Here is a 27,122-nt window from a genome sequence, read left to right on the forward strand (position 1 = left end):
TTAACCTTACTGTGAACCTCTGTGACAAAACACCAACTACATACCACTAATATACACTTAATAAAACATAGCAAACTGGGCCAATAAAAAAGTCTAAAAAGCCTACCTCATATGATTGTGATTTCCCTACCAAAGTTCCCCTTGAAGGTCTTCCAAGGAGGGTGAACATCCCAACTGTGTCAGGGATGTTGGAGAAGGTAATATCATTTAAGTATGGGTTGGAGTAGACAGCCTCTCAAGTCAGAAACTTAAATACAATGATTCTATGGAATAGTTCAATTTCTAACTAGCCCTACATGTTAGCCATAGCCTTTTTTGGTGGGGAAGGGAAGTGTGAAACTGATTTTAATCACATAGGAAACTCCCAGTGACTTGTCTGAAACAGTCTTTAAAAAGTTCTTTCAGGCATTAAGTAGTAAAAATTACTTGTCTGTGATCACACAGATAGTAGTGGGTGCCAGAGGCAGGATTTGAAACCAAGTTTTCCTGATTCCAAGGTTACACCCAACTCTACACATTTCATCTCATATTTAAGCCTAAAATATCCCACAGGTGGGATTCCATCTAAGTATTAACCAGGCCCAACCATGCTTAATTTTGGATGTGACATGAGAACAGTAGTTCAGAGAGATAAGACTTTCCAAATAACATAAACATAGCTTTAAGATATAACAAAGCAAGACATGATTGATATAGATGTTACATTATATAATGATTTTTATCAAATATATAGAATACTTTGGATCATTATGGTCAGGTAAACTCAATTTTGTTCTTCAATCACATAAATGTAACACTGGACAATTAAATCTGCCTCTGTTATATATAGAAAAATAGAATGAATAATAGAATGAAACATGATAATGAAAATAAAAATTTATGAAGAGAAGGAAAAGAAGTGCTTAATAAATATAATGTTAATGGAAGACACATGGATTAATAACCTGAGGTCTTCTACATATGCATAATACAGTTACAGTTTTACCATATGAAGCCAAGAACAGGTTTCTGAAGTCACAATTATCCAGGTAATTTTAAGCAAAAAGAATTTGATTTTATATGAACTATCCTTTTAAAAATGGATAGATCAGGGCAGCTAGGTGGTGCAGTGGATAGAGCACCAGCCCTGGAGTCAGGAGTACCTGAGTTCAAATCAGGCCTCAGACACTTAACACTTACTAGCTGTGTGACTCTGGGCAAGTCACTTAACCCCAATTGCCTCACTTAAAAAAATGGACAGATTAAGCTTGGGTTTTTTTGGAGAGGAGGGTACAGTTTGCCAGAATTATCTGCACCATTTTTGTTCTATGTAAACCTGAGTGTTTCCAGGCATAATATCAACCATGCAAGGCCTCAATTTTGACTTGTACAAAAAAAAATCACCTCAAACCATATGTGTAGTTCTTTGCTCACAATTGGCTATATCACAATTAAACATTTTGTCAATCTGTGACTTAAACACAAGCACTAAAAGCTCAGGGTTCAAATAGAACTGCTTAGACTCAATCTGTATGAGGTATTGTGATAATCTTAAAACTAAGGTTTTTTTTGTGGGGTGGGGGGTGAGACTCATTGCATTCATTTGCAGCATGTCACATCTATGGACATGCTCTGGTTTCCTTCTCTTTTCTGTAAAGTTCCATACTCCATGCTTACTTTTTCTACTTGAATCATTGACCAATGCCTACCAGCTACCTGCCTGTAAGATAATTATTTAAAATAAATCAGATGGACTTGATCAAGAACTTGTTCCCTTCCATTTAAAATAGAGGCCTGTGGGCCTCCTTGACCTACTCTGATGTAGAAGACACTAAGGACTCTGGCATCCCACACATTGACTGAGAGGCAGCAAACTTGACAAAATCTGTATGTGCCCAGTCTGAAGATGGCTTCTGCAAAGGACAATGGCTGGACCCCATTGCTCTTCCTACTTATTGAGTCCTGAAACCATCACATTCTAAGACCTAGTTGTATAGGACACTTCACCCGACTGAGAATCTTGTTTTTCCCTTGCCTTTAAATTCCTTGTTCCTTGAACTTTGCTTACCTATGCTCCTGCCTTTGGGTGTTTCGATTTAAAATGTTAAAATGTGCTGTAATAAAGTCTCATTGGCAGCAGCACATTATTGGCCTGACTCATATGTAAAAATCTCCAATTTTTAAAATTGCCAGGGTGGACTAGGACAAGTATTCTTTTTGAAAGAATTAAAATCACCCCCAAATATATGCAGTAAGTTGGGAAATGACATATCAATGTACGACCTCCACAGTCCTTGATATTGACACAGATATGTCCAATAGAATTTACATGTATAATTCTTAAAGTTGCTTTAAAAAAGTAGCATTTGCAGGGTCAGAGAACTGCTTATCCTGATACCATCCTTATTTATTTGCTTCTCCTTTTTATAGGATACTGCAAAAGATTTATGTTTATTTGTACATGAACCCCAAGCCCCCACTATCCCTTGTGTTATATCAATAGAAACATCCACAAGAACAATTTTCTCTAAGTTTATTTAAGTGTAACAAAAGTAGAACAATGCATATCAAATGAAAGAAATGTCCAGAAAGAGGACACAAAAATATTTAGAAACAAGAATGACTAGTTTGCCAAGAGTGACCACCCAGGTGCCATGCAAAACACATTTAGCAATTTATAAATGTTACTAGTACAAATTAAATTCAGGAACTGACTCTCAGTTCACTGCTAAAAATTATCAAATAATTTCCAAAATATTACATTAGAACTGACAACACCCATAAGTATATAAATGTCAAACAATATAAATATACTAGAATAAACAAATGTATCCTAAGAGAAAATAGAAATCATCACTCATGGTGCCAGAGAACTACTCTATGTTCTCACATAAAATTGTGAGGTTTTTAATATTCAAAAATATATTAATAAATCTTGTATGTGAATTTCTGACATCAAAAGAAAACTGTTTCATATCCTAAATATTCCTACCATGAAACAGAAAGAATTCAATTTCATTAGTCAAAACTTTCCTAAAACAGAAATTGCATATGAATTTGACTCCTCAGATCAAAGCTGAAAATTGTCAGCAAGGCACTCTAGGCTTTTCTCACACCAATTGACCAAAAGATTTTTTAACAAATGTTTATTTTCTGTGCATATCATTTGATTTAAAATTATAAATCCCTGAGCACTTTCTCTTCTTCCTCCTCATCACTGTCAGTTACATTAACCTGCTGGATGCTAGAGGGAGTAGTTGCAGGAGCTGTAAATACATTCTCTAAGGCTCCAATGTCCAGTTGAGGCATGGGGTTTAAATATTCCTCCCCACTATGACTATGGCTGTTATAGTAAGAGGCTCCATCCAGGCTCTCACAGCTCCGAGAATCTTCACTGTGTGTACGTTCATCTGGGTAGTCTCTGAAGGGATAGTCTCTATTTAAGGCAGAAAACATAGCCTCATGCTTTTGGTACCTATCTTCATAATAGCCAAGGCATTCTGGCATTGAACTTGGAAAATTTCCATAGCCAAAGGGAGGACGACTATAAGGACACGTGCTGTAGCAAAAAACCAAAAAGGAGTTAACTTAGACCTTCTGTTATATATTGCTTTGCATAAAGACTAACACAGAAAATTGACTACATCCTCATTTGGATCTAGGCTGTTACCAAGGCTATTTTTCTGAAACCACTTCATGGATTCGTATCTTTTTTTTAATATGGTAAAGTAAGCTTGTGACTGAAATACTCACCAGCCCCATTATCTGCTTCATGCCTCACACCTTTTGACAACCTTGATAAAGAAAAGGCATTCAGGCATTTCTCTGCTAATGCTACACACCATTTAGGGCTTGTGAGATGTGAGAATGTACAAGGCATGCTAAGAATTCTGACACTCAGTGAAGTGCGTGATGTAACTGTTAGTTACTACTTGCATTTAAGGGAAGCTAATGGAGAAAACTTGGCACAATTTTGGTCAATTAATTTTTGGGGGGAAAAGGGGATATGAAAGCTTAGTTGTTATTTTTTTAAAGGCAAAAAAAAATTACATGAAAAAACCTATTAACCACCAGAAGGAAGTGGAACTCGTTGACATTACTCAATGGTTTTAAAGATTTTGCCAAATTCAGTTTTCAGGGGAAAATCAGAGGAACTGAAAAAATTATTTTGCTTTATCACAAGGGAGGTTAAAAAGAGCAAGTCAGATAATTGCCCTTCAAATCCATCTGATTAAAGGTGAATAAATGTTAAAGGCTGGAGTAACTGTTCTCTCCTTTCAGAGGCACAGAACAGGAATCATACAAAGCATGGAAGAGCTGAACCACATGGTTCCCTGTGCTCATGGTCTCCATCTAGTGGCAAGAAGATGTTAATTAATTTTAATTGCAAAAGTCAGGACAAGCTGTTTGTTTTAATGTTCCTCAATTAACGGCTTACCTTTAAAAGTGTTAAGTGTAACCTGCATAGTGGACTGTCCATCTCTATGTGGTTTTCCCACACCACACCCTTTCCATAGCAGGGAGGGTGTGTTTTATAATTCTGTACCCGAACCTCAAATTCCTTCGTATGCAATTGACGATAAATGGATAATAAATTAAAGTTATCCATTAACTTAGTAAAATATTTTCAGATTTTTCTTCCAATTGTTACCACCCTAGTATAGGCCCTTATTACTCTACACCTTGACAACTGTAACAATCCACTAAATATGCCTTCTTATTTTCTCACATTCTTAATTGTTCATATAGTTTCTCTCTACCTAACTCTATTTTTAAAAATCCTACCTATACATCAAGGCTTAATTCAAATCACACTCCCCCACCCCACCCCACCACCTCCCACAAATCTATACCACAGCTGGAAACTGGTATTCATTCATCAATAATAATAATATTGCCTTTCATTATGACTACAAATAATTATATATATATATTATCTCATTTTATCTTCAAAGAAAAGGAAACTGAGGCTCACCAAAATAAGTGAGTTTGCCCAAGGTCACACAGCTAAGAAGTGACAACTCTTCTGATTCTAAGCCTAATGGGCTAAAGGATACAAACATGAGTAAGACACATCTCTATACATCAGCACATTGGGAAGAGAAAACATAACTATAAGTAACCACAATATAGCTAGTATAGAATAAATGCCATTAAGAGTGGTGGGGGGGGGCAGCTAGGTGGCGCAGTGGATAGAGCACCAGCCCTGGAGTCAGGAGTACCTGAGTTCAAATCCGGCCTCAGACACTTAACACACACTTACTAGCTGTGTGACCCTGGGCAAGTCACTTAACCCCCATTGCTCCCCCCCCCAAAAAAAAAGCGTGGTGGGGAGACTAAATCATAGAGATGTACAGAGGAAAGACCTTTCCGTTGAGGTTATAAAAAAAGTCTTCATGAAGCAATCTACAAAGTCCAAAGCCAGAGCAGGGTAAGAGAAAAAGTCAGAGACTATTCAGTCCAGTCCCGAGTTATGGCTCTGTCACCATCTGGGTAACCTTAGACAAGCTACTTAAACCCTTTTGAACCTCAGTTTCTTCATCTGTAAAATGCGAATATTAATCCTTGCCCTGTCTACCTCTAATTGTGAGGATGAAATGAGATAACATACATGAAAATACCATCCAAATGTAAAGAGTCCTTACATTCTAAAAGAAAGCTGCATTTTGAATGTTGCATTGATGATATATAAAACAGTAATACACTCTCATTCTGCACGATTCTCTCAAGGACTGTTTTAGGTTTACCTTTTGCATCTCTAATGCTTAGGCACTTAAATGTTTGTCAAATTCTATCAAATCACTGAGAACAGATGATGTAGTACTTACCTTGTCAGACTGTGAGGATCAAATGAAACAATGTATATGATATATATATATATATACATATATATATGTAAAAGACTCTGTACATCCTAAAGTAGTACATAAATATCAGCTTCCCTCTTGCATTCTCCCCATAATGAAAACTAATACTTGAGATCTAAGACAGCAAAGTTCTTTCCTGTGTAGACATTAGCCTAGAGAAGTGTTTCAGGGGCTCCCTGCTGTGGTCCTGGAAGAATGCCCAGAAGCACATGGGACTGGTAATGCCCTTCAGGAAATTCAAAGTCAAAATGGCCATGCACAATGTCAGTCTATATCTGCATGGAGCAGAATGGGTATTTAATAAGGATAATGGACCTAGGTGTGGAAGAGCCTCTGAGGCCATCCGGTCCAACCCAGTGATTTTACAGATAAGGAAACTGGGGCCCACAGAAATCAAGCTAGTCTTTCTACTGCATGAACCCAAAGACATGACCTGCACAAATTTTTGCAGTTTTTACTACAAGGAGAAGGGGGTGGGGTTAATTCATTAAGCTTTCATTGATACTGCAGGATATATTTCATTCCAAAGGAATATATGTTGAACACAAATATATGTCAAGACAGAAAAAGCCTAACACCAGAGTCAGTAGCTTCTTTGAAAAGTGGCATGCCAAGATTCCAACATAATTCATCATGAAGTGTTTCTAGATGGGGATAATAGCAGCTAACATTTAATGCTTTCTATGTGCCAGGTCCTGTACTAAGTGCTTCACAATTATTATCTCATTTGATCCTCAACCATCCTGGGAGGTACATGTTATTTCCCTAATTTTATAGTTGAGGAAACTGAGGCCAACAGAGGTTGAATGACTTGCCCAGGGTCACACAGCTAGTAAATATCTGAGGAGAGATTTGAACTCAGGTTTTCTGACTCAAGGTCCAGTGCTCTATCTACTATGCATGCCACCTCATGGCTCCTTCGTGGGAAGGGAAAGCACATGCAATGACTGACCCTTACAGTAGGACAGCTTTGGTGGGAGCTCTCTAAAGTGACAGGGCAATGTCCCTGGATGTGGCAAGGGAACTGGAACATGGAGGTGGTTTGGCATTCCAGTCATAGGCCTTGTGAAACATAACACATGGAAGACAAAGAAAGCATGAAACAGAGATGGAATAAAGATCTTTCTGGATGCACAGAATAAGTACTTTTTTATAATAAAGGAATCCTGTTTTAAATTCCTTGAACACTGCCTAAAAAGTGAACTACACAAAATTCAATTTGCTTACTTCAAAAGGACATAAAATGAAATATACTTCAGACCTGGCACATAAAGTTCACAACATGCACTCAATTCTTTGTCCTTCTAAAGACAGTTATTTAGTGTAACCCTTAAATTTCTGATAAACAGGAACTCATCATACAGCTTGTCCCAAAGACAGCAACTTCTTCCTATGCTCTGCTTTCCAGGAACAAAAAGAGGAACAGGTAAACTTCAATGATCCGTCCCCACATATGCCCTCATCTCACTTGCAAACTAGCCCTGGGACAGGAGGGCAGAGGGTTTGTAGCATCAGTGGGATGACCAGAAGCTGTGTGATACTTTTCTTTAATGGTGGCATCTAGACCCTTCAAACAGGCCAGTGGAAACTATGAGGATTGGAGAAGGACTATGTGCTTTCTATTAGCACTTTGATTGCATACCCTCAGTATAGTTCTGCTCTGAAAAAGGCAGCCCACCTGGAACCCAACTGGTCTTTTCTAAATCTTCTTTCTAACATTTTTTTTGTCAATAGCTGAACTAATATTAGGCCCAACTTCAAACTTCATCATTTTCTTTCCCCCTCACTTCCCTCCCTCTCAATTCCAATTCCCTCAAAATTTGCAAGTGGACCTTGGACTTGTTTGTTTATAACTTCACATTGTAAATTTTGTATGCATTTGTTGCACAGCCCATTTCAAATCCCCTGACAGTTTGTAGTTCAAATTATAAGGTATCATTATTATGGCAAGATTATAAAATAGAGTTGAAGACCAAAGTAAAAAAAAAAAATCCTTATTTACATAAGATATTTTTTCCTAGGGGGATAAGCCTATATTTTCCCCAAAATATCCTGCATTTGAAATCTCTTATCTCCAATTGTTCTAGATATCTTTTGCATCATTTCTTCACTTGGGGGTTGGAAGAACAGATACTCTAGATCAGAGGTGTCAAACACATGACAGAACCAGATTAAAATTTAACTGAAGGGGGCAGCTAGGTGGCACAGTGGATAAAGCACCAGCCCTGAATTCAGGAGGACCTGAGTTCAAATATGGCCTCAGACACTGGACACTTACTAGCTGTGAGACTCTGGGCAAGTAAGTCACTTAACCCTCATTTCCCTACAAAAAACAAAAACAAAAACAAAATATAACTGGAAAACATTTAACAAAAGAAATAGAACTTAGTTGATGTTAATGTGTGGTTTTCTAAGTCAATATGCCTCTGCAGGGATCCTCATGTACTGTTTCTGTTTTAATCTGACATCATTGTTCTTGATAATTCCTTTAAGTGTAGGAAACATTTATTTTTGTCCTGCCCCCCCAAAAAAAGTTTTTAAAAATCATTTTACATGTAATTGAGAAAAATAAAATAAAAGCATTCTTTTAAAAAGTGTGATATAAGGACACTTTCTTTATCAATTAGTGAAAGTGAAGAACTAATCTAAGGAACTAGTACATCATGGAAAAAGATTCATTATATACAGTATGAAAAAGGTTATTGGAGAAACTGAAGGGACAGGTAATATATTAGTTCAAAAAATAGAAATAAGGATTTCTGAGTCCATTTGTTCCATTAAATGACTTGTGTTATCTGATCAAACTAATACACTGATCACCTCTTTGCCTTTTACTCTAGGCCATGGGTTCTTTACCTTTTTTATGTCATGGGTTTCTCTGGCATCTGATGAAACCTAGGGAACCCTTTTCAGAATAATGTTTTTATGTGCATAAAATAAAATATACAAGACTACAAAGGAAAACAATATTTTGAAATGTGTTTATCAAATTATTTTTTAAAATGTATAAGGGGCAGCTAGGTGGCACAGTGGATAGAGCGCTGGCCCTGGAGTCAGGAGGACCTGAGTTCAAATCTGACCTCGGACACTTAATACTTACTAGCTGTGTGACCCTGGGCAAGTCACTTAACCCCAATTGCCTCACCTCACCCCAAAAAATGTATAGACCACAGGTTAAGAACCTTTACTCCAGAAACATCTACTATGATAATTAAATGTTTGAATAATTTTACATATCAACTAATTAGCTTAGTTATGGGGTAAACTTTTAAAAAGCATTCCATGATCATCGGGGAGGAGAGAAAAGTCTCATACATGTTAAGTGCAGGATTTGAAAAATGGAGAAATAGAAATCATTGAATTAATTTTTAAATATCACCTGAGTTTTACTGACTTGTCTCATCTAATTAAAAAAAATATCAACCTGTTTCTATAGAAAAGTACAAAGGATCATCCACCGAACCTTAGGAGTCAGGTTAGGGTGCCAATACCAGTGTTGCCCCTTAGAGAAACAGCTATGAAACCTTGATCCTCAAATCTCTCACCTGTAAGATGGAAACAGTATCTGCTACTTATCTCACAAGGTTTTGTGGGAACTGCATGAGACATTATATATGAAATACAAACCCCAAAGCATTATGCATATATACAGGTTAAGAGAGAGGAAAGCAGAATGATAATGTAAGAATCATTGGACTTTCTGAAATCATGATCTGCCCCTCCTCCCCCCCCCCAAAAAAAGTCTAGCCTGTATTTCAAGAAATCATAAATGAGAACTGCCCAGATCTCCTATAACTAGATGGCAAAGTAAAAGAGAGATACCTGAAACCTAAAAAAAAAGGAGAGAAAGAGGAAAACAACAGGATAAGAGGGGGTAATGTGAATATATGATTTTTCTGTTTAGGAAATCCATATTTTACTAAATATCAACTTTTCCCTGTACCACCATGGTTTGTTGTTAGACACAATCCTTTGAAATCCCTAAATTAAATGAAGTCTAGTGTGTTAATACTACTTCAACAAGTCAGTCTATTTGGTCCTTCACAAAATACAATAAACATTCAAGTACCCAATGTATCGGACATTATGAAACACCCCAATCACTATCCCTATTCCCTGAGCATTTACATTCACAGAATGATGCCCAATGATCTGTTTTGTAGTCTGAGAATTTTCAAATCCACATACATTTAGAGTTAGGGAGATAGATCTCTATATGGATCAGCTTAATAAAGAAGGAAACATTACCTACCCAAGAATGCCAATACTGTAAACAAAGACCACTTAACTATGTAAGAAATTTATGATTGATTTTAAACTTTCTAACCAGGTTTTTCTGTATATTTCCCTGCCACCTAAGCATCTTTACAGTTGTTAGACCTTTAAGGTAACCATCATTTCAATTAGATATGGGGCTGTAAGGCTGACAGTAAGTACCAGCAGAGTGGAGTATATTGGGGAAAGCACCACATTTGGAGTCAGAAGATCCTGCAGAATACAAATACTAGCTTGTCACTGACTAGCCCTGTGACTACAGGCAAATCAGTTCAGCTCTCTCAGTTTCCTCATCTGTAAAATGAGTATAATAATAATAATAATTTTACTACCTATTTAACATGAAATAATGAGCTCAGAGGAAAGTGATTTGTAAATTATGCTTTCATTTTAGATCAGGGCTAAAATAAATGTCTAGCTATGACCCCTTAACAAGTTCACAAAGCCCTGATTGCTCTCTATCCCTCCCACACTAGTATAATTGTATAACTTTATAATAATTCTAGCTTTGCAGATTCCAAAGAATATTTATACATACTATCTCATTTGATATTTGATGTTTAATTATTCCCCTTTTAGCTCCTAAAAGCCTTAGGAACCCAAAGATTGAAATGGTACTAAGGGAGCAACCTTCAGAAGACAGAGTAATCCATCTTCACTATCTGCTCAGGAGGTTTCTGCTAATTCAACAAGGGATATGAACTAAATAATATTAGAAGACCTTTTAAGGCTCCATACAATGCTTCATTCATATATAATACTCACTTCAGCTAAATCCTCTCAATTTATAGAAGGGACCCACTTGCTGAAGATCAGTTACTCAACTTATTTGAGGGCTACTGTTCTGCATTGGGAAAGTGAAAAAGGCAATGGTGAGCAAATGAGCGTCAGAACAAGGGACATATCCTCTGCCCACTGCCTCTTCTTTTCTTCCTCCATTGGAGGACATTGCCCAAGTCTTGACTTGGCAATCTACTTAATTTTACAACATACAAAAGGTAAAAGGGAGGGTTATTTTGGCTTAGAAGCCTCAAATTTAGAATACAGATGAACATATATTGCAGAGAATCAAAGGCTCTTTCTTGCCCTGCCCACATAAACAGGGAAGACCCCAGAAAGAAAGATATACCCCAATCCTAAACTTTAGATCCATCCCCCAGTCACCACTGAAGGCTGCTAAAGCAAACACACAACCTGGTGCAAGAAAGCAATCTCAGGGCCCACCCTCCCCTCCCTATTCCTACCCCAAACTGAAACTTTCCTCTGTTCCAATTTAACTTCCCCACATCCTTTTTCTGCTAGGCCTGAAGGAAAGACCTGACATAAGCCATCCTAGATAGGGTAGGTTCAACTTAATACTTTTTTGCTTCAATAGGTCTTCCTTTTGGTGGAGAGGGGTGAAGCTGGGAGGAGAAGAGCATAAAGGTGGGGAAACTGGAGCAGGTAATGGCGTGTATCAGTATGTAACACTCGATGATGTTCAGAATTTACCCACACCTACTTGAACACTTGATACATGAAAAGACTAATAAAAAGATAGTGCTATACTTGCAAGGGAGCTTGATGTTCCTATCTCTTCCCTTTCTTGGCTGTTTAATAAAAATTCATGGAATAATCCATTTCCATGTAATATTTATATAGGAAGCAAAGGTCTAGGGAAAAGAGCACTGGACTTGGAATCTGGTTTTGGGTCCATGTCTATCCACTTCTCTGCACTGAGCCTCAAATTCCTCATCTATAAAATCAAAGGCTTAACACTAAATTATTTCAGATTAAAGATGCCTTCCAACTCTAAAATACTATGGCTGTGTATCTGTCCTGAAAACCAAAGCATTACAGAAAAATTCAAGTAATAAAGACTAGAACCACATTGGACAACTCAGTTTCTCAGAGTGGAAAAGGAATAATCATGCTCCCATAAGTAACAGTTTTTCAAAGACCATTTTTGGCTTGTTCTACATATTGCAGGAGTCTTTGATTTCTGAGTTCCGTTAAGAACATAAGTAACTACTTCTATGTAAAAGAAAAATTCATTTGTTACCTTGATGGGAAGTAGTGAGGTCCAGGTAAGAAGTAAGGGTGATGAAAGGAGAATCGAGGTGGTGCACCAAATAATGTGGCTGGGTGGCCAATGGGAGGGGGTTGATAGACATGAGGATGTGGAATGGGTGGAGCCTGAGGGATTGGTGCACTTCGGGGACAAGTAGAAACGCTGGGGTACTCCTTGGGGGGCTGAATGGTAGAAGGGGCAAATCTGGCATGAGCAGTACTTGCACTAGTTGGATTTCTACTGGTACTCTCCAAAGAGACTGGGGTCGGTCTCTTTACAGAACGGTTAGCTCCTGAATGTAGACGATGAGTGTCCGTTTGGGTGGGTCCAGCAAAGCGCTGTGGTGGAAGAGCTGGACGGAGAGGCAAGCTTGGAGCCGGGACGGCCACCTGAGCAGTGCTGGCAACGCTTGGTTGGAAGAGTGTAATAGGGCTTGGACGCTGGACTGGAGGCGTGGGTAGCTGGATAGTAGGTGGGGCTTCACCTTTAAAAATAAAAATAGCCTGTGTCCATTACTAAAAACATGATACAGCTAATCAAAGTAAATAGTTTAACTCTATATTTCTTCCCCAAACTTCTAAAAGAAGTAAATTTCCAAGTTGGTCTAGAATGTGGGGTCTGTAAAGATCAATTTGGGGCTGAAATAGAAGAAAAGTGTTTTTGATAGCAGTTCCTCAAGGAAACTAAGGTAAGTGATTTTGGCTAAATAATGGTGTGTTTGCTCTTTCTGGAAAAGGAGTTACTAGTCCGAGTGGTAAATTCACATATTTGTGGGAGAGGAAGGATTAGTAAAGTCACATATACAATCACAGTTAAAACTAATCCATGCATTCAACAAGCATCAAGTTAGTTTAGGGCCCAGAATAGTAAAACCAGTATTTTCATATCACTGTAATAGGCACTATGTTATAGAAACTTCAAGATAAATATTGTTCACTTAGTCTGATTTAAAAACTTGATTCTCACTAGTCACATAGTCTAGAGGAAAGAGTAATAAATTTGGGGTAGGTTTGTATATTAAGAAGATACCCTCCTATGAAGAAATTAAGGAGCTAGAAGGTTGTACTGTGATAAGCAATCGAGTTAAGAACAATAGAGGAGGAAATAGAAGAAATTTTTAATCAGAGTATTCTAGAGGCCACCTGGACAGAAAAAGGAACTAGATGAGGAATTCAAGAAACAGATCATAATATGCCTGGCACAGAGGTATGATATCACAGTGAAGAGCAGTGGGAGATTTTCAATTGCCTAGTCAAATGCTTAGTCTGACTTCCCCCCACCCCATTTCTCTCTCTCTCTCTCTCTCTCTCTCTCTCTCTCTCTCTCTCTCTCTCTCCCTTCCTCCCTCCCTCCCTCCCAAAAAGCAGAGAAGCAAATAACTTCTCATTTGACTTCATGATATTTTATTCTTCAAAAGATGGAGAAATTCCATTCTGGATTCTCACTAAAAGAAAATAATTGGTTGTTGGGATGGAAATACTGTAAGCCTTGGAGGGAAATGGATGTTTTCTCCTAGAGTTTGTGATAATAAAAAAAAAGAAAATAGGCATAGGCTAACATGTACCCTAAATTTGAGGAGAAGAGATTTCAAAGGGTTCAGAGGAAGGACAGGATGAATTCCCATGAACTACAGAGAATTCTACAGAAGTGAGCACTGGATAGAAATGCTAAAAAATGAAATTCTAAAGAAACAAAGGGAAACAATTCTGATGAGAATGAAAAATATGAGTTGCCTAAAAAGACGCGCGCGCGCGTGTGTGTGTGTGTGTGTGTGTGTGTGTGTGTGTGTGTGTGTGTGTGTGTGTGTGTGTGTGACACAGGGAACTCACTAGCCAATTCTGATTATAAAAAGATATGAATAAAAAAAGATACGAATAGAAAATGGAATCAATATCAGGTAACAGGATAAATACAAGAGCATGACATGGCCATTTTAAAGGTGTCTGCAGTGCTAACACTCTCAATAATCTGAAGCTGGCAAGGAAAACAACAGACAATTAAAAAGACTAGGTTTTGTGGGGTGTCCTTTTTAAAGTTAAAATGGGAGTAGAGGAGAATCAGAGAAAGGAGAGAAGTGCTGTTTGGGAAGGATGGAGTGGTTAAAATTGACAACAGAGAGAAAAGAGAGGTGTTCAATACTTTTATTTTGCTTCTATTTTTCTGCCCAGGAAAACTGGATAAAAAAACAGAACAAAATGTGAAGGGGAAAGTTAATAGCCAAGAGTGCACCTAGCTGCCCTTGATGAATTCAAACCACTGGACCTATATGAACTACATCTGCAGGTACTAAAAGAATTGGCGGATATGACTGCTGAGAAATCCAGAAATAGGGCACAAATGTAAAAGAACAAAAAGGGAAGAGAATAGTCTGCATATGCTAGTGACCCTGACTTCAGTTCTTGGGAAAATTCTACAATAGATAATTGAGGTGCTTAATGAACATCTGGAAAAGGAAGCAAAGAGACAATAGTTTTTTGGTTTTTTTCAGTGAGGAAATTGGGGTTAAGTGACTTGCTCAGGGTCACACAGCTAGTAAGTGTTAAGTGTCTGAGGCTGCATTTGAACCCAGGTACTCCTGACACCAGGGTCAGTGCTCTATCCACTGTACCATCTAGCTGCCCCAAAGGTACATGATTGTTTCAGGGTTAAACTCCTTCATTAGGTTTTTTTTGTTTGTTTTTCTTTTTTTGTTTTTGCAGGGCAATGAGGGTTAAGTGACTTGCCCAAGGTCACACAGCTAGTTAAGTGTCAGGTGTCTGAAGCTGGATTTGAACTCAGGTCTTCCTGAGTCCAGGGCCAGTGCTCTATCCACTGTGCCACCTAGCTGCCCCCGACAATACAGTTTTATTAAGAGTAAGTTATGGGGGCCAGCTAGGTGGTACAGTGGATAGAGCACTGGCCCTGGATTCAGGAGGACCTGAGTTCAAATCCAGCCTCAGACACCTGACACTTACTAGCTGTGTGACCCTGGGCAAGTCACTTAACACCAACTGCCTCACCAAAAAAACAAAAACAAAAAACAAAACAAACAAACAAAAAGAACAAGTTACAGGCTTTCTGAGGCCAGAGTCACACTAGGGAGAAGGACCTAAGAGGCACCTACTTCCCTCCCCCTCTCTCCTTAGGTCATTTGGGCCTGAAAAGTGGACTTGAGTCTTTGGCCCTTTCATGCCTTCTTCTACATTTTAAGTGAAAGGAATGGAGTCTACAATCTCGCCCAGGAGCAAAAGCCAAAGGAGTCTAAAAATGCAGAAATCTAAGCTAGATGTTACAGTCAACCCAGCAGCAATGCCCTGGGGAAGCAGGGTTCAAGGGAGGCCACCCTAGCAGAAGCTAGCTCCGCTGGCTTTGATTTTGAACTTGTTATGAAGCTAGATTCTCTAAGCAAAAGGCAGCTTATTTTTTTTTCTCCAAAATGTGATGATAAACAGCCACAGGTGTCACCAGAAAAGGAAATCCATTATTGGTTAGAAGAGGTAATAAATTGTGGTAGTGAGTGATCCCTCCCTGAAGGGTATCAAAATGGCCATGTGTCCATCTGACATGAACACTGGAAATGTACAGTCTTTTCAGCATGTGTCTGGAGGACATAATGGAGAGCATCCTGAGACTTGCCAAAACCAAGGACTACTATCCATTTCTGGTAACTGATATGAAAAAAGTGATTCTACCTGAGAGGATCAAGAAAGCATTATTAAGGATTATGAAGCACTGGTCAAGAAACTGAAGACCTTAAGGGTACAGATTGTTGTTGTTTTTTTAATCACTATGGTGTTGAAGACAGAGGCCTAAGAAAAGAAAGGTAGATTTGGGAAGTAATACTTTAACATTTCAAGGATTTATGATTTTAACGTTGTAGATACTGCTTCCAACAATATAGACTACAACTCCTCTATGGCTTAGTAGACTAACTTTAAGACTTTCCACAGCCTGTGGTACATGAATGTAATAGAATATAATTTTCTATAACAAATGATGAAGCAGACAATTTCAAAGAAACTTGAGAAGACTTGAATGATCAGATGCAAAGTAAAGTAAGCATACATAACAAGGAGAATAATTTATTCTATAATATGATTAAACTAAAAAACACTGTAAAAATAAACAATTTTCAAAAACTTGAAAACTCTGATCAAAGCAAAGATAACTCATGATGATTCTAGAAGACAGAGAAAAGAATGATACCCACCTGCTGACAGAGAGATTATGAACTAAATATTCAAAATTAAACATGTATTTTTTTTAACATAGCTAGTATGGGAATTCATTTTGACTGAATACTTGTTACAAGGGTTTCATTTTTCATTTTTGGAAGGGTGGGAAGAGAGGGTGGCAGGAAAATGAAATAAATGTTTGATAATTGGAAAAAATAACATTTAATTACCAAAAAAGACCCCCCCAAAAAACTGTTATCATTTATATGAACTAATGACAAGTGAAGCAAGCAGAATCAGGAAAACAATATACAACAATGTAAAAAGATAACCACAAAACAACTGAAGATAAATGTTGGGAAATATTATAAAGATCAAGCCTGACCCTAAGAACTATTAAAAGACACCTTCCCCAACTACTTTGCAAAGCTTTGGGTCTACAGGGCTGGAACACCGCATATAATATAAGATTTTTTTGCTGTGTTAACTGATTTTGCTAATTTTTCCCTCTTCCTTTTTGTTATTGTAATTTGGGAAATACATATAATTAATATAGAGAAGCATGGAAAGACTTACATTAACTAAGGCAAAGATAAGTAAGCAAAGCCAAGAAAACAATAATACACAATGACTACAGCCTTGTAAATGGAGCAAACAGCCACCACAAAACAACTAAAATTGAATGTTGCAAAATTACAAAGAGCAAGAGTGGTCCCAAAGAAAGGATGTGGAAAAAAACACACTTCCCCCTTACTCCTTTGGAGAGGTGGAAGTTCACTAATATGGAACATCCCATAAGTTTTCAGATTTTTTTCAATGTATTGATTAGGTTTGATTTTTTTCTCTTCCTCCTCTTTTTTTCCCTTTAAAAAATGAGATGGTTCTCTGGCAGGGGAAAAAGGGAGGGATACAGAGTTAAATTTAGGTGGTATAAAATAAAAAATACTTTAAAAAAATATATATATGAAAAAAAAGTCTGACACTATATTGCTATGTTAGCCTTGCTGAACTTTTTTTCCCTTTTAAGAATTTATCATGGGGCAGCTAGGTGGCACAGTGGATAGAGCACCAACCCTGGAGTCAGGAAGACCTGAGTTCAAATCTGACCTCAGACACTTAACACTTACTGGCTGTGTGACCCTGGGCAAGTCACTTAACCCCAACTGCCTCACAAAACAAACAAACAAACAAAAGAACTTATTATAAAGGATGGCCTTCTGGGAGGGGGAGATGGAATACACTGGAAAACAAAAATAATGGAAAAATAAGATATGAACATAAATATTTTTAAAGAGAACAGATCACACCAAACTATCCTTCATTTCTTTTTTTGACAGGGCCACTAAATTGCAGTGTTTTTGTATGTCAGCTAGAGAGTAGCCTTGGAGTCAGCATGGGTTCAAGTCCCAACTCTAATCCATCCTAGCTATGGAAAGTCACAACTTCTTACTACCTAGTCGGCTCTCTTAAGACCACAAGTTACAGAGCAGATGCTGATCTATACTGGGGCTGGGGGGGGGGCGGTGAGGGAGGAGTTTCCTCATTGGAAATTCCCTCCACCAGTGAAATTACAGGTCTAAACCAAACCCAACCAAACTGAAGTGCTGACACAGGCCTGTGATCCCTGTTACTGGCTGAAGCTGAGGCTGTGCTTGAGTACAGGACTTCTAAACTGCAGAAGGGTTAAAGTGAATCATTAAGTCTGGCACCAATATACTGAGCTGCCAGCAGTGGCAGATCCCCAGGCAAAGGAGGGGCAAAGCAGCATCCGTTGGAAACAGAGCAGGTCAAAGACCTCTTGTGCCCAACAGAAGCAGGATCAGCCCCGTGAACAGCTGCTGCACTTCCAGCCTGGGTGAGATAGGGAGAACCAGTCTCAAAAACCAAAACCAACTCTATTAGATCAGGGAAATTCTATAAATTTAATTTACCAAAATTTGGCAATTCATTTGATGAAGTATCTCCTCATACTACTGGAAAAAATAGAGAGTTGTGGACTACTCCTAGACTACATCTACATACAGGATGGATGATTAGATGGCAACAGAAATGGTTGAGTGATAGTCAATAAACATTCTGTAAGTGCCTCCTCCATGCCAACCACTGTGCTACAATCTGAGAATCCAAAGAAAGGTAAAAGGCAGTCCCTGCTCTTGCAAAGCTCATGATCTAATGAGGCAGACAACATGCACAAGGGAAACTGGAGGTACCTGGAAAGCTCTGGAACTACTGGCAAAGACTTCCTTTAAATGGTAGGATTTTAGTCGGGACTTCAAGGAATCAAGGGAAGCCAGCAAGCAGAGATGAAGAGGGAAGGCATTCCAGGCATGGGAGACAACAGTGAAAACAAAAAGACAGTTGGTGCCACTGGACTGAGGAGCGGAGATAGAGGAGGAGGGGGCTGATGAGTTCATCAGATGAAATAGTACAGAGAGGGGCAGCTAGGTGGCGCAGTGGATAGAGCACTGGCCCTGGAGTCAGGAGTACCTGAGTTCAAATCCGGCCTCAAACACTTAACACTTACTAGCTGTGTGACCCTGGGCAAGTCACTTAACCCCAATTGCCTCACTAAAAAAAAAAAAAAGAAAAAAAAGAAATAGTACAGAGAGAGAAAAGAAGAGGGCCCGGGATAGAGCCCTGTAGAATAGCTATGGTTGGCAACATGTCTTGAATGAAGATCCAGCAGAGAAAATTGAAAGGGAAGAAGAGAACCCAGAGAGAGCGATGTCCCAAAAAACCTAGAGAGAAGAAAGAGAGTGTCAAGAAGGGAATCAACTGTGCCAAAGATTGCAGAGAGGTAAAAAAGAATCAGGACTGGGGCAGTTAGGTGGCACAGTGAATAAAGCACTGGCCCTGGATTCAGGAGGACCTGAGTTCAAATCCAGCCTCAGACACTTGACACTTACTAGCTGTGTGACCCTGGGCAAGTCACTTAACCCCAATTGCCTCACCAAAAAAAAAAGGATCAAGACTGAGAAAGGGCAGTGAGATTTGGCAACTAAAAAGATCATCAGTAACTTTGAAGAAAGTAGTTTTGCTTGAAGGTTGAAGTCAGAATACAGAGAGTTACAAAGAAGTTGAGAGGAAAAGAATGGGAGGCACCTATTAGAGACAATCCTTCTTCAGTTTAGTCACAAAAGGTAGGAATTCAATGGAGTACCCACAAGAATCTGTCCTTAGTCTTTTATGGTTATTTAACATTTTTATCAATAACTTAGAGAAAGGCCTATTTACCAGATTTACAGATAAACAGTATGGGGAGGGACAGCTAATGCACTGGGTAGCAGAGCCAAGATCCAAAAAGATTCTGATAGGCTAGCATACTAGGCTAAATTTACTAAGATCAGCATTACTAGAGATAAAATCTTATACTGGGATTCAAAACATCAATTTCACAGGTACAAGTATAGCCAGGATTAGAGTACCGTTTATCTAAAAAAGATCTGGGGTTTTCAGCAGATTAGAAACTTAGTATGAGTCAGTAGTGTGTGGATTCTTTCTTAAGATAATATTTTTAAGGGCATAAAACAAAATACACAGGATTATCAAAGAAACTAATTATACTGACAGAATTATCAATATATTTTTAAAACAAATTCAGATACACCTGAAATCTATTCATAGACCGCTGGGGTCTGTGGTCTCCAGGTTAAGAACCCCTTTTCTAGTCCCAATTTTAGAGGAACTAAAAAGTATAGCTACAAAACTGCTGCCTAAAATTCATAATCTATTGTTACTGAGTTATCACTGTGCCAGATAACTAGTGAGTTGTTTATATAACTTTCATCTACAGAAAGATTCCCCAGATATGTTACTTCCATCTCTAGAAAACTTGTAAAATTTACAATATCATATCACAACAGTGAACATAACCTGGTAGAAGAAAGGTAAAATGGTTTTTATATGGAAGAACTGCAATTCACTAATTGTACTGTTATTGGGGGGGGGGGCAGAGACAAGAGATTGAGGATTGTCAATAGATACATGGATAAAGATAGGAACAAAGGAGAGATGGGGTAGAGGCTGTCAGGTACAGTGAAAAGAGAACTAGATTTGGAGTCTAGGGACCTCAGTCCAAATCCTGATTCTTCAATTTGCTACCTGTTGACTTTGAAAAATCACTTAACTTCTTTAGTCTTCAATTTCCTCATTTATAAAATTAGGGTATTGGACTAGATTACCTTAAGATCTGTTCCAGCTTTAAATGTAGTTGAATGGAATAGAAGGATGTATCTTTGGATAAATAACTGTTAATAATAGGATCCCTGCAAGGATTTTTGATAGAATCAATCCTTTAATAAATTATCTCAGAGGGCAGCTAGGTGGTGCAGTGGATAGAGCACTGGCCCTGGAGTCAGGAGGACCTAAGTTCAAATCCAACCTCATACACTTAACACTTACTAGCTCTGTGACCCTGGGCAAGTCACTTAACCCCAATTGCCTCACTAAATAAGTCAATCAATAAAATATCTAAGAAAACACAGCAAAATGTCTAAGTTTAGTCTGGAAAGATGAAGAGAGGAAATAAGATCGATGTCTATAAAGTTACGAAAAGCATGAAGAAAGTGAATAATGACTTGTTCAACAATTATGACAATAACAGAATTAGCTAGTATCACTTGATACTTGAAGTGGTTTTGCAACATGAAAAAGTAATGCTTGAGACATTAGGCAAATCCATGGAACATATTCTAAGGCTTAAAAGAAAATGAAATACATAAACAATCTCGAAAAGAATAAATTAAAATATAGCAAATTTATAATCTGTTATTCAGAAGCTAGTTACCCTAACTTTTTGAAGTTAATACATAAAACAGTTGTTTTACCCTACTCACCCCTTATCCTCCCCCAAAAGAATGCTTATTGGCACTATCAATGACACTAATGAATTGAATGTAGAATTGTCTGAACCAATATGAAAACTTCTACAAGAGATTAGAATGCTGTATCCAGTAAAACTATACAGAAATCACACAAAAGAGACAAGAGAATCAAGCAGATATTTAGCGGGATAATAGGTTATCTCACTTTATTAAGAGAACAAAAAAATCTTTCATGATCTCAAAGGATAGGAATTTTAATGAAATATCTTCAGAGTGTTTTTAGACCATACTGTAAGAGTTTTTCTTTGATGACATGAAATGAAGAGAGACTCCCATTTCTTTAGTCATTTCCTGTATTATGTATGTAATCCTTGTGTTCATCTAGCTGAAACCTGATTTTCTTGAGAGATCGAATTTATTTTACATGGAATGTCTGTTACCCATTTGCAAATCGAGTGTTTTCATATGGTGATAAATCTTTTTGGAATTTTTCAATCAATTCTAAATCTTTTCTCATCTTCCTCATTTCAAGCTGTTTCTTCAGATACTAAAAAAAATTAGTGTATATGTCTATACACACATGTATTATAATTGATTTTAAAATAAAGTCTGCATTTACAGCTATAAAAATAATTGATATTCAACAACAACAAAACTAACTCACCAACTGGATGAGTGATAGTGTTCTGTAAGCTGGGGATAACCACAGAGTATGTAGGTGAGCGATAAGGATAAATTGTTGTTGGATTTGTAGAGATGATATTCTGCGTGGTACCAGAAAACACAGTGGACACACTTAGTGGGAAGCGTTTTCGCTTGCCTGGACGTGGTTGATAAACCCAACCTAAGGAAGATTAGATACTACTTGTAATTTGAATAAATATATATACTATACCTATCCTCTTATATAACTGCTATCTATACTTGAAAAAAGCAAAACATCCTAACCATACCAGACAAGTATACTATGCTGTGTACTTAAACTTATTTTACAAATATAGGCTTTTAAAATCTTCTGAGTAGTAGCCACTGTAATTCATATTTAAAGGAGGAGCAATTGAAGTACAGAAAAGCTGAATCAAGATAAAAGACCATAAGTGAGGTTTCTGAAGTTATTCATATACCTAAAAGACAGTGTTCCAAATTTACAAAATATTATTCGCCTTGTGTTATCTCATTCCATGAAACATAACTACTTGTGTTTTGGGGGGGGGGGTTGGGGTTTTTTTTACTACTTATGTTTTAATGATCATTTATGCCTAGTCATTATTTTCTTTTGGGGGGGGAGGGTCTGGCTAAAATAGAGGATCAATGTCCTACAAATTCTTCAATTCAACAAACATTGGAGACCCATTTGTCATACCAGTGACAGTTTAACAAGCTTAATCTTACTATCCTCACAGTAAGAGGGAAAATAAACTCATTCTATGTTATTGAGTGACTTGGGAAAAGACATCAATCAAAAGGCAAAACAATGTTTTGATAATCTTATGATATTGGAAGGCAGTATGACAACTGACTTCACCCTTATAGGATCATTTATGCAAGGGTGCATTAAATATTATTCTCCTTTGCTATAACTATCATTTTACTTTCTACATAGCTTTGCAAAATTGAAATCAGGACATAATTTTCATTTAACGTTTCTTAACCACCCCCTAAATTTAACAGACCATTATACCTTTTCTGATGTGTCTTTTTTCTACATAGAAGCTACTCCAAAAATGGAGATTTAACAGGAAACTCTTTAGTCCTGTATAGTTAGTTTAGAAAAGCAATAATATGCCATTCCCACTCCTAGTTGTAGCAGCTGATTAGCTTAAAGATAAATACCCCTTGCCTTGGTATTACCAGGCTTTCTTATGCCTGAGGTACTCAATTCTAACTACTACAGTGAACAAATGAAGCATATGGTAGTAGACAGTTGGCCTGGAAACTAAGAAGATCTAGGTTTAAGTGCTGCCTTGCACATATTCTGACTGTGACTGTGCAGGTTATTTCTCAGGATGAAAATGGTTTCAGAGAAAGTGTCAACCTACATTGATTTAGGGAGTTTCCTCACCTAGAAGCCCTATATACCAATGAAATCACATGTCCAGTCCCCAGCACTATTACAGTGAGATTAGGCATCACTTCTTTAATTCATAGCATCATTAAATAATGAGATAAAGAAGAAAAAAATCTCATCTCAGTCTCAAATATTAACCAAATATCTTAATTCAGAGAAAATTACGGGGATATTTTGTCTCTTTCTTTTGATTACCAGGAAATTCTTCTCTGTGCTTTTCTTTAATTTTTTGTGCTTCATCATAATAAGGTTTCTTTTGTTCTTCACTAAGTTTGTTCCACTCTAACCCGAGTTGGACACTGATTTCTGCATTGTTGGCTGCTGGGTTAGCTTTGGCTAGTGCTGGCCGATGTATTCTTGCCCAGACCATAAATGCATTCATGGGTCGCTTCACATGACCATTTCTGTCCTTACTGAAGGGAGTATCAGGTATTCCTACATGATAAAAATCAATAGACTGAATTAATGTGGGACGAACATACAGTTCTATATAAGAAAGTACCTCTATCTTCATCAACTCAATTATTTATAAAGCATCTAAAGAAAACCCAAATTATACTTTGCAAAAGAACTGCCAGTAATTCCAGAATTTACAGCTCCTGAACCCACCATTCTAAACTGTAACTTAGAATGACTCTCCTTTTCCTCAACAGAGAACAATATGCTTGTTGAAAACACAAGCAACCTATTATTATTTCTATGAGCTTTACCAATACCTCAAAAATTATTGATATACAGCTATTCCCCATTCATAATATCCTTTACATAACAAACTGGTGAGCATTTATGAGCAAAATAAATTATAATCGTGTTCCTCACAGCATAAGTTTAATCAGTACTACTAGCCTCATTTCCAGAGATTGAATCATAGACAAATGAAAGAACTAGTTCACTGTCCTTAAGCAAGTGGTGGCATGGGACTGAATCTACACCTCTGGAAGAGCTCATTAACTACCACTGTCTCAACTTCCTCTTGGTTTTGTCTTACTGAATGAGATTTAAACTGAATCAAAGCAAAGGAAGGAAGCAAGAATGCTTAAGGGAAGGATAAATTAAAGGAGTAGAGTGGTAGTATAATAATAAAGCTTAATAAATGTTAGGTGACTGATAGAGAAGGAAACAGTTCTGGAAAGGACAAAGTGAATTAGGAATAATGACAACAAGAATAGAAACTAGCAAAACAAGGGGGTAAAGCTATTATGAGAAATGGTATTAAAAATAAAAATATTGTACTGCATTCAGTCTTAACTAATGAGTAACAATTAGTCATTGCTAAGTACTGAAATACTAGCAGAAATATTTATTTCCTAGCATGACACTGGTAATTACAATGTATTCCTTCAGAATAGGTTTTCTAATTTAAGAAATTTGGCAATAACTTATACAGCAATATTTCCATTCCTTAATTGTTTTAAAATAGAATAAATGCTAGTTACAAAGTCCAAGTATTATCCTAAGAAGAACCGATATCTATGATTGACTTATCTTTTAAAATGTAGAAATAAGTGACTTATTAAAAATGCAGAAATAATTTTAAGTGTGTGCTATTCATAATAACCATTCGGTTTACCTTATGCAAAAAAATTTGTCTTACACTTCCCACTGACACAATGTGAAAGTTAAGTTACATATCAGCTATTATTTTCAAAGTATGTTAATTTACTGTAGTACTCCTTTGAACAGAAACCCATCATGCACATTATGTCTAACAAAAATCTTTATATTTCTGCTTAGGTGCATTTGGCCACTTTAAAATTTTTTTCTCTAGATCTTGAAATAGATGTTTTAGGCATTTAGTAATCATACACCTGTTTTTGTGTTTTACTGGAAAATGTACAATTCAATCAGAAGTGATACCTGTGCAGACTTTACATTGCAAAAAGAATCAGAGTTCCATCATTTTTTTTCTAGTTTTTGCTTCTGAATTGCTGAAATGTCAGCTATGGGGCAACATGGACGAAGCTTTGAAAACCATATTCCCCTGCTGTCTAATACCTGCATCTGAGGGAAGCACGGTGAGTGGGACATCTTTGGTTTCAATTTTTACTGAAGGCTCCAGTAAGGATTGCATTTTTATAGGCACTGGTGTCAGAGGCACCTTAGTCAATCGTATCAGCTCTGAAGGTGGAGGTCCCTGAAATTGGATTCTGGCCCCAGGGGGTACAGTATGAAGAGTCAAAGGGATCCTCAGATCTTGTGAATGTGGGCCAAATCCACCGGGAGGCTGAGCCAAAATGACATCCTTGTTGGAATGGACCAGGCCATTGGATGCAGGTGGCTTGACTTGTGCAGCATCCTTGCCATGCCTGCAGTCCTCATGCATCCTTTCAGGCTCCTCAGTTTTTATGGTTCCTTCTCTCACGGACCCAAGGCTTTTGCTCTCCCCATTGTTTTTGGCCATCTCCCGCCTGCTCTCCTCTGCCTCTGCCTTGCTGCCCTTCTTCTCCTCCACTCTGCGACTATCAGTGGCTGGGATCGACCCTTCACCCCTGCCCCCTCTGGCAGCCCTCTGGCCACCCTCAGCCCCCCTTCTTCCCGGGAGCTCCTGCCCTCCTCCTTCCCTGGCTGACAGCAACTCCAGCTTCTCAGCCTTCACCTGCAGCACCCTGCTCGCAGGGATGTGCTGGGGAGGCGGCGGCAGCTGCTCCCCCCTACAAGGGGCACTCTCCCCGGACACCAGGGCAGGGGGCAAGAGCAGGACCTGCTCGGACTTCACTTGCAACAGCCTGGACGGGCCAGACGCCGCAGTGGCAGCGGAGGGGTGGGCAGGCAGGACCGGGGGCGTCGCAGCCTCCTCTGCGGCGGGGGTAGGATGCAAGAGCAGGATGGGAGGAGGAGGAGGAGGGGGAGGAGGAGGAGGGGGCAGCGGCGGCGGTGGAGGCGGCGGGGGCGGGGGCTGCTCCGCCTTCACCTGCAGGAGCAGCCGGGGGGCGGCGGGGGCCGGGCCTCGAGGAGAAGGCCCGCCCACTCCGGAGTGGGGATGCAGCGACGAGGGCTGATCCCCGGGGGCTTGGCACGGGGAGGGACTTCGGGGTCCAGGCCCCTGGCGGGGAGCCAGAGGGGGCGGAGTCGGCGGCTGAGGGGGCTCGGCGGGATGCCGGCAGGGGGCGCCCTCGGCCGGAGGCTGCGAGAGCAGCGGGGGCAGGGCAGGGCGGAGCGGGCGCGGCAGAGACCCCCGCGGCAGTTGGCGGGGCGGCGGCGGCGGTGGCGGTGGCTGCGGCGGTGGCTCCGGCCGGGCTCTCTCCATGGAGCTGCGCGGGGGCGGGGGAGGCCCGGCCCGCTCCCGGATTGTGAGCTCAGCCGTTTGTTGGCGACCCCCCTTTCGGTTAAGACCCTTCCAAACCCTTTGCTACCCAGAACGCTACGCGGTTCAAAATGCAGCGCCCCGGGCCAGCACCGTCCAATCACAAGCTGGGGGGAACCCCGGCCTCTCCAATGACAGGCGCGCTTCCCCTTCCTCCGCCCACCCCCTTCCTTCTATGGATTGCTCCTCGCGCTAGTCCCTCGAATCACCAAGGCCGGCACGTGCGCCCCATTTTTCTCCCTCTCTCTCCCAGAGTTCTCTCCTGGCCGTTGTCCGTAGTTACCCACTTCCCCAGCCGGAGCGCCCGACAATGGCGTTGCCCTGGAGACGTGGGGGTTCTACGCCACTGCCGGGGCGGGGCGGGCAGTCCTCGTGCCCTTTACACGTGGTGGTAGAAAGGGGGCGCCACCAGTCCTCAGCCTGCCCTTGGGGCCGATGCAGGGTCAGTCGAATGACGGACCGAGGCAAAGGCTTTTAATTGATGTTTGGCGCCAAAAAAAAAAAAAGAAAAGAAAAGACAGAAAGAAAAAGAAAAAAGGAGAAAAAAAAGAAAACCCCAAACCACTTTACATTCTGCATATCTGGCGCCCTACTTAGAGAAG

General features: G+C 39.2%; 1 protein-coding gene across 1 annotated transcript; it reads right to left on the minus strand.

Annotated features, from left to right (window-relative positions):
- Positions 1-3,156: 3,156 nt before the first annotated feature.
- Positions 3,157-26,463, minus strand: SOX30 (SRY-box transcription factor 30). The gene is made up of 5 exons (XM_043980730.1): positions 25,212-26,463; positions 23,412-23,651; positions 21,813-21,992; positions 12,163-12,655; positions 3,157-3,538 (listed from the first exon to the last, which is right to left on the minus strand). Exons 1-5 carry the CDS (start codon positions 26,461-26,463, stop codon positions 3,157-3,159), a joined length of 2,547 nt encoding a protein of 848 aa, XP_043836665.1.
- Positions 26,464-27,122: the final 659 nt, after the last annotated feature.

The sequence above is a fragment of the Dromiciops gliroides genome, chromosome 2, assembly GCF_019393635.1.
Source record: "Dromiciops gliroides isolate mDroGli1 chromosome 2, mDroGli1.pri, whole genome shotgun sequence".
In the NCBI taxonomy this organism is placed as follows: Eukaryota; Metazoa; Chordata; class Mammalia; order Microbiotheria; family Microbiotheriidae; genus Dromiciops; species Dromiciops gliroides.